General features: G+C 37.4%; 1 protein-coding gene across 1 annotated transcript; it reads left to right on the top strand.

The window, feature by feature from the left end:
- Window positions 1-4,502: 4,502 nt before the first annotated feature.
- MELLADRAFT_25984 (uncharacterized protein) lies at window positions 4,503-5,658 on the top strand (the record flags this gene model as incomplete). The annotated part of the gene is made up of 3 exons (XM_007407823.1): window positions 4,503-4,958; window positions 5,047-5,457; window positions 5,566-5,658. Coding segments are annotated over 3 exons (960 nt in total), but the record flags the coding sequence as incomplete, so codon positions are not given.
- Between the last annotated feature and the right edge of the window lie 3,002 nt (window positions 5,659-8,660).

The following is an 8,660-nucleotide window of genomic DNA, read 5'->3' as shown; positions in this document are numbered from 1 at the left end:
AGCTCGTTTATTTGTATGTCGTATTCTGGATTGTCGCGAGTGGGCATTTTGAAAATCGATTTTTGCGAAGGTTTGAGCTGTGGTTCAAGATTTACAGTTCAGGAAAAAACTGTGCGATGGTGGCACAAGTGAATATCTGTACATTACCTACTGTACTGTCAAAGACTGATTTTTGTAGAGTGGGACAAAGCTAGAAGGACTAGCGTTAGTGCTATTCTACCGAAACAAAATGATAATGTGACTATTGCATAAAAGAGAAATGTAGTTCTACCTAGAAGGACTAGCGTTAGTGCTATTCTACCGAAACAAAATGATAATGTGACAAGAGAAAAGCTGACACAAGTTTCAGAAGAACACAGTAGCTTTTATACAAAACTTGTTTCACAAGGCATTTACAATATGACGAAACATGAGAAAGAGAAACCCTGGTTTAGATGACAATCTTCATAAACCTTCTGACCGGTTTGAGCTAAACCTTCCTAATCATTCTAACTAGCCTAAACCGAAAACAGGTGAGTTGGCTGAGTGGCTTGTCTGCTTTGGTGCCTAGCCGGTCTGAGCCTTAACAATTTTGACGATAGTGGATTTGGACCGTACAGTATCTAATGACACTGTACTTTACAAACATGTACCGTACCGTTACAGTAATTTTACAGGAGATGCTCTTAGAGCATCTCCTATCGTCTTGGTAAACGGCTTTGGTACGGTAAATTTTACCGTACCGAGGGTCAAAATCCCCAATCGTGTCAAAAACACGCATCGGTACCTACAGAATCAGCAGAAATTCTGTAGAGGTCCAGTAAATGTACTGGACCTCTACCGATTCTGCAGAGGTCGGTATCTGCAGATCTGCTCGACTTCTACCGAGCAGATCATACAACTCATCCTCAAAATCACAGTCCCAACTCCCACTTCCCACTACACCTGTATATACATCACCATCAAACACCATTTTTGAGGTGTTGGTACCTCTTCCATCTTGTAAATTCTTCATTTTTTAGATCAAGCGTCTTCAAAGGGTCATTTTTTCATAAAAAATTCGTTTTCTTATTCAATCGTTTTCAAATTTATCATCTTCAAATTAATTATCATCTTCAAATCAATCGTTCTCAACTTATCATTTTCAAATCGATTGTTTTCACATTGATCGTTTTTGAACCAATTGTTTTCAAATCAATCGTTCTCAAATCAATCATCCTCAAACCAATCCTCTTGTTTCAAAAGTGATTATTTTGAACTTAGTTGTTATCAGATCAGTTGTGTTCTTTGCAAACTGATTCCTCTCGGGTGGATGTTTGTCTGATAAAAGAACACTTTTCAACCATAAGCCTTTGAAATCAAGTGTGAGATTTACAGTTTTTTTACCAAATGCACGATAGTGGGAATGAGGTGTTTCTGTACTGTACGTACTGTAATTTGTTTGAGATAAAGTAACGATAGTGGAAATCCACTGTTCTGTATCTAAAGATACTGTACCGAGTGAGTATGTACAGAAAATTTACAGAAGATTTACTCAAACGATAGGAGATGCTCTAACTGGGTGAAATACATAGACCTAAACCTAACATGGGCACACCACCCCAAAATCAAGCCCAAAAGGCGTGCCCCGGGGGCAGGCCAATTGTGCCCCGCCCACCACGTGACAGTCAATACTCAAAGTTCATGGTAAAAGAATAAGGTCAATCTACAGTCAACTCTCCATAAAGGCATACCTTTCATGGGCATATTCCCTCTAAATGCATAGGTTTTTATGAGGTTTTTCCCCACCAAAATGGGATTTGCCAGCCAAAACAAGATTTGTAAAGGCATATTCCTCTAAATGCATAAGAAAACTGCCCGCCAAACTGTATGCCATTAGAGAGAGTTGACTGTATATCGCATTTGGTGTTCTTTTTACAATCTCCTTAAGCAGGGGATGTGTGGTTGAGCTTTCTTGAGTGACTACGAATGCACTTGCCAATATCTCCCAATACCTTTGGTCTTAGTCCTGGCCTTGTGCTGACTTGTGAGGCTGCGAGACGCAAAACAGAAGTTGCCATGTGTGACTGTTGTAAAGCCCGTCGTTCAGTGTCCACATGCAAGGGATCCGAATCAGGAAAATATGGGTAATTTAAATTCACCTGATCCGATGAAGGAGATGATCAGATAAATTGGAAGATGAAGATGAAGAAATTGTTCATAAACCTGAACTTTGATGAATGTAAGTCTGGTAGTAAAGGAAACTTTGATAGTGTATGATTCTAGGGTTCAGCTCTGTTGGTCTTTGCTCTGTTTTCCTTCGCTCCTCTTCCCCTAAAATGATGATCAACTAATAAATCAGATACTATATATCTAAGATCACAATCGATCGATTCGAATGAATTTATTTAAAAAGATCATTTGATTGATCATTTATTATTGTTTTTGATTGTTTGTTTAAGTGTGTGAGCAGTGAGAAAGAAAGAAGAAGAAATTAGCCGAGTGGATTGATTGATTGATTGTGATTTGATGGGAAAATGAAAGAGAGGGTGTTTGATGATTCTAGAATGTCGAAGAACTAGTTGAACTTGAAACGAGGAGATTGAAGGTTGAAAAGTATGATTTGGTAAGGTTTGGTAGGCTTGATAGGAATTGAATATCAGTTTGGAGTCAAGTTTCAAGAAGAATGAGAATCAGATTAAATTAAATTTGTAGATACAGTTACAGTCTATGATCTGATTGATCCAAATGGTCTGCTCGTGAGACCAAAGATAAAAGAAAAGAAACCTATCAATCAATCATTAATCATCGTCAATTCGATAGATATTTCTCACTGATTACTCTTGACTTTACTCCCATCCAAAGTCTATCAAAGCTCTTGACTCTTGAGAAGCAGCTTCATTTGGATTGATTGATTTGATTGATTGATTGATTGATTTGATTTGATATCTGGATTGAGAGTTTCTTTCTAAAGTTTGGCCTTCTCTTGTTTGATCTCAACTTGATCTTGAAGATTTCTTTTTGATTTGTCTAGAAGCAAAAGCTTTGATTTTGAATCATTTATTAGTTTTTCTTAATTTTCTATCATTTCATTGAATGTTTTAAGATTGATTCTTATTATGAATCACAATCAACATCAAACTCATCGATATCCAATTCAAACATCGAATACTTCAAATTGGAATTCTAATCCATATCATCATCAAGAAAATCAAAGACCATCTTCATATCATTCTTCAAATCAATCTCTTCATCATCATCATCATCCGATCTCATTTTCACCTTCTTTCTCATCATCACCAAGATTACCATTACCAGTACCAGTACCATCTTCATCTTCATCATCATCAGCAGCAACAACAACAACAGCACCAACATCTGCAATCTGTAATTCTACCAATTCTCAGATTAAATCTAATTTAAATTTCGTCCAATTACCATCAATCAATACATTCAATCTAGTCACAAACTCATCAACACCTATCAATCAATTTCATCTGATCACAAACACTACTGTTCCTCAATCAAATTACAATCCTCATATCAATCCTACTACTACTACTAGTACCGGAAATCATATTGGAATTTCATCCGTTCATCCTATCTCTTTCAATACCGGATTTCATCAGATCACTTTACCAAACCCAATGTCGGCTTACTATCATCATCATCATCACCATCATCATCATCATCATAATTCTAATTCGTTTTATAACAATCAACCATCATCATCAAAACATTCAAAATCACACTCCTTTCATCAACATCATCATCAACATCATCAATCTATTCAATCTCCAAATCTAAATCAAATCGATCATCCTTCTTCTTCTTCTTCATCCATCAATCCTCATCTAGATCATCAAGCTCATATGAAACCAACTCCTAGTACTTCTTGTTCTACAATCTCATTGAGTTCTTCACCTACCATTTCAACTTGCTATGAACTTCATCATCCTGAACCTCAATGGATCACTTTTCATCATCAAGCTCATCCCAACTCACCCATCAATCAATCTCAACTTCAATCAGCAAATATGAAGTATTCGAATTCGAACCATCAATCTAGTCCTACTTCTAGTGCTACTTCTAATTCAAGTCATCCTTTACTCTCACCTACCACAACGATTGAAACTAGTTCGTCAAATAACCCGTCTCCTTGGACTCCTGATCATACCAAATCAGCTACATCACCTCATCCACTTCATGTAAATCATTATCAACATCTCTCGTTTTTGAACAAATCATCCTCTGATGATCAACACACTCCATCACCATTGATGGATTATCAAACGATCTCACCTCTACATCAATTACCTTCTGAACTTCAATCTCACCATCCCTTTGATCAATTCAAAATCTCTCATTCAAGACCTAATCAAACTGGACCACAACCGTCATCAACAAATCAAAGATCACATTTACCTACTACCTCTGCATCTAGTCAGATCGAACCTCTTCCGTTTATACCGAAACACATACCTAGCTCTCCACCTATCAGTGAAGATCGACCGAGATCAGTATACCGAAAAGGAGCGCAATTCGGATTAAGTTTATCAGATTTTGAAGTGATTTGTACATTAGGAACGGGAACGTTTGGAAAAGTTTTGTTAGTCAAACTAAGATCATCATCACAAGACAGATCAAGCGATGAATTCTATGCAATGAAAGTTTTATCAAAAGTAGAAATCGTAAGATTAAAACAAGTAGAACATATGAATTCAGAAAAAGATTTATTAGCCTTAGTGTCTTCACAACAACCTGAACCGAAAGGTTGTGTGAAATTGAATTGTACCTTTCAAGATGAACGTAACTTATATATGATGTTAGAGTTTGTACAGGGTGGTGAATTGTTTAGTCATCTTAGACGAGCTGGTCGGTTTACATCGGATGTGGCTAGGTTCTTTGCGGCTAATGTCTTGTTGGCCTTACAAGGTTTACATGATTTGGATATCGTTTATAGAGATTTGAAACCTGAGAATATCCTTTTGGGTCCCAACGTAAGCTTTTTCTTGAAGCTCACCATCCTAAATACCTTTTTAGCTCATCTTGCCTTTTTTTTCTTTCCGATACTATGGACTCATATAGGGTTACATTAAATTGACGGATTTCGGATTTGCTAAGAAAGTACCAGATCGAACGTGGACTCTATGTGGTACACCAGAATACCTAGCCCCTGAAATCATTCAATCTAAAGGTCATGGAAAACCAGCAGATTGGTGGGCATTTGGAGTGTTACTGTATGAAATGTTATCGGGATTTCCACCATTCTTTTGTTCAGATGGATCAGGACCATTTGGGATTTATGAAAAGATTTTGAGTGGTGAATTAGGATTTCCATCACATCTTGATTTATTAGCACAAGATTTGATCACTAGACTCTTGATGAATGATCGATCTAAACGATTGGGAAACTTGAAAGGTGGTGCTAATGATATTAGAGATCATCCTTGGTTTGCTGGTGTGGATTGGGATGCATTGGGTCGTCAAACGATTCGAGTCAGTCTTGCAAAGTTTTTCTATATCTCCTTTTTGGAATCTTTTATCTGTTTTGGTTTGGTTTTTTTTTGATTGATGGGTTTGTGGTTTGGGTACTTTTTGGAATAGGCTCCAATCTTACCTAGGATAGGTGTACCGGGAGATTCATCGAATTTTGAAAAATACCCGGAAGTTAGATTAGAAGATTTGCCTGGAATGATGAGGTCTCATGGTACACAAATTAATCCATCTGTTTCAGATCCCTATGGTGTATGTCATCCTTTTTTTTGATTGATGGATTGATGGATTGATTCTGTTATCTTTTGATCATTAATCTGATTTTTGCATTTTTTTGGGGGGGTTTTTAGCATTTGTTTGAATCTTTTTGATACATGAACTGAGATATCACCTGTGTAAGGAGGAATGTGTTCAATTCTTGTAATGTTCTGTTTTTTTGCTTTGGACTTGAATTACTTTGGAAAGGTTTTTTTCTGTTTCTTAAGATGTTGTTGTGTGATATGTGAGTGATGGATTCAAGGTTTTCTAAAGCCGAAAGTGTTTTTTTCAAAAAAAATCAGTAGTTTAGTCATTAGGATATTTTTTCATAGTTTAGTTATTAATCCTTTTTTTCCTAGTTTAGTCATTAAACCCCTTGGATAGAATGGTTTTTTTTTGGTTTTTTTTTGGTTTTTTGGTTTTTGGATAGGTTTGGTTTTTTCAATGAAGAGATATATATATATCATCATGGTTTACAAAATGGATCTTAAGTCTTGAAATCAGTGTTTTTTCTGCTGTGTTTGTTTGGAGGGTTTTTTTCTATGATCATTCAACTTGTATCCCTTTTTTCTGGAAGAAATGAAGAAAAAATTCAATGAATTCAACTTGATCTTATTTTCTATCTCTGTTCCTGTTTTTTTTACAAGATTTTTTTTTTTCATATACTAGAGTTTTGTGGGCGGCCAGCCGCCCTCCCGTATCTTGATCCGTGAAATCTTGGTTGTAGCAACATAGTCTGCTTCAAGTTCCAACACTAACACCATACTGTGCCATGGCCACATCTCCAACCAATTGTTTTAAGTATTGTCATTCAGACATTTTAATCTGTGCCTTTCTCCCAACATACTGTCCCGGTGTCCTTTGTCAATGCCACAGTGGCCATGTCTGATGGCAATGCCGCAGAAAAGACATCACAATCAATTTTACTTTGCCCCATCACCACCACCCCGCTGCTAGAAAATGTCCGCCTTACTATGATTTGCATGAGGGCCATGAATGATGGTGCTGGATTCCTCTGCACCGTGTCAAATAGGCACAATGAATGTGTACTTAAGCTGGGTGGCATGATGATCAGGCGATATAGACCCTGAGCTGGTGTCAACATCACAATCAAGAGATGGGTCTTGTAGCTCCGCCACACGGTCTTTAATGAATGGTGTGAATTGCTCATGGCAATGTCCAAGCCCATGAAGAAAGGGTTTGGACCCCAACATATGACTTCTTGATTGTCATGATCATATGGTCACGGAGATTCAGGATTCCAAGGGATTTCACTGTTATAGCTATGACCCTGGCATGACAATGATAGGGTTTAAGATTTGTGGCAGCATCTTTTTTTTTTGTTTCAAGCACATTTTCTTTTATTTGTTTGATATCATTGATTCTTACCAAGAATATTGAGTAAAGTGATTTTATTGTACTTGATCTTATAGTTCTACAACCTTCCTCAAGCCCTTGTAAGCTTTAAAGTGGTGGTTCTAAGCTAGTGGGAATAGCTATAGAATCAAGCTTTAGAAATGCATAGGATATATCCTGAGACTGAGTGTAAAGTATCCAGCAGAGCCTTTGAGTAATCAAAGTGTAAAGTTCTGCAGGCTGTGAGAGTGCACTTCAAACCAGAGCTCAGAGTAAGATCCTTTGAAGGATTACTCAGCCACCCCACTGGAATCAAACCCTCTTCTTAGAGTTTACCTAACTGTAGTCTTCACTTGGGTGCACCAAGGGAAGAGTTCCTCTTTGTCCATTCTTCACCTTTTTTAGTGAAGTGTCAACCCAACAGTAGCTGACTCCTTGCACCCACACCATGGCTCTGTACAGGGGTGTACAAGATAGTACTGTTAGGATCCGCCTGACATTGTGCATCCTTCCACATGGATGAACAAGGTTTACAGAGATGATGAAACATCCAGGCTTGAGGCTAGAACACAAAACTAAGAGATGCCCACACCATGGCTCTTTGCAGGGGTGTAGATAGTACTGTTGGGATCTGGCAGACATTGTGCATCCTTCCATATGGATAAACAAGGTTTACCAAGAAAATTATTCAAGGTAGTAGAGGATATTTTTTTGGACTGTATTCAAGTATTAAAGTGTTTCTCAAAGAAATTTGAAAAGCCATATATTAGCACTCGGGTTCTGTGCAGAGGTGTACATATCACTACTGGGAATCACCAGTCATTAGCGGTGTACAAACCCACGACCCAACTTGAAAACCCATGAGAAAAACCCATGAAAACCCAACTTGTTTTTGGGTTTTTTTGACGGGTTTTTTCTCATGGGTTGAAATTGGCTAGATCTGATCACCCATTAAAGAAAGAAAATTAGCTGAGTCCAACATCCCCCTTCCTTGCCGACACAACACCTCCAAACTGTCCAGAAGCCTTCCACCAAACAGTCTTACATCCCATCAACTCCTGGAACTCGTGCTACAAAATCTCAAGAACGAATTAGCTTCAACTCCTCCTAAGAGATGTCCAAAATGATGACGACTAACCGAGCTACCAAATTGGCCACAAAAGAAAACATCACAATCTCAAAGATGAATGTCAAGCTGCAAAAACCTTTTCATGTAAAAGATATAACACAATTAGATTTGATTTGAGTAACAAGTTCATCATTATTATAAATTCGATCTCGCTCAACTTCTTCTTCATATTGTTCAACTTTTCAATTTATCATTTTCCTCGTGAAGAAGTGATACTAGGAATAGGTGATAATTTTTTATCATCCACAGCTCCATTATTGGCTTATCAAATAGTTTCATTTTTTTACCTTAATCAATCAACCAAAAATTGCAGTTAGTTCTAGAGAGTGACTTGTTTCAATCTTTTTTATTTTAATCAATTATCTTTGAATACCTTTTATTAAATGCGCTGATCTCAATAAAATCTATCCGTGTGAACGTGAGCGTGCCGTCGTGGAGGGAGAGTGTGAAAAACCCTTTTATT

This window comes from Melampsora larici-populina (assembly GCF_000204055.1).
Source record: "Melampsora larici-populina 98AG31 unplaced genomic scaffold MELLAscaffold_10, whole genome shotgun sequence".
NCBI classification, from domain to species: domain Eukaryota; kingdom Fungi; phylum Basidiomycota; class Pucciniomycetes; order Pucciniales; family Melampsoraceae; genus Melampsora; species Melampsora laricis-populina.
Note: the sequence above shows the minus strand (reverse complement) of the source record. Positions and strands in the feature narration are given on the sequence as shown.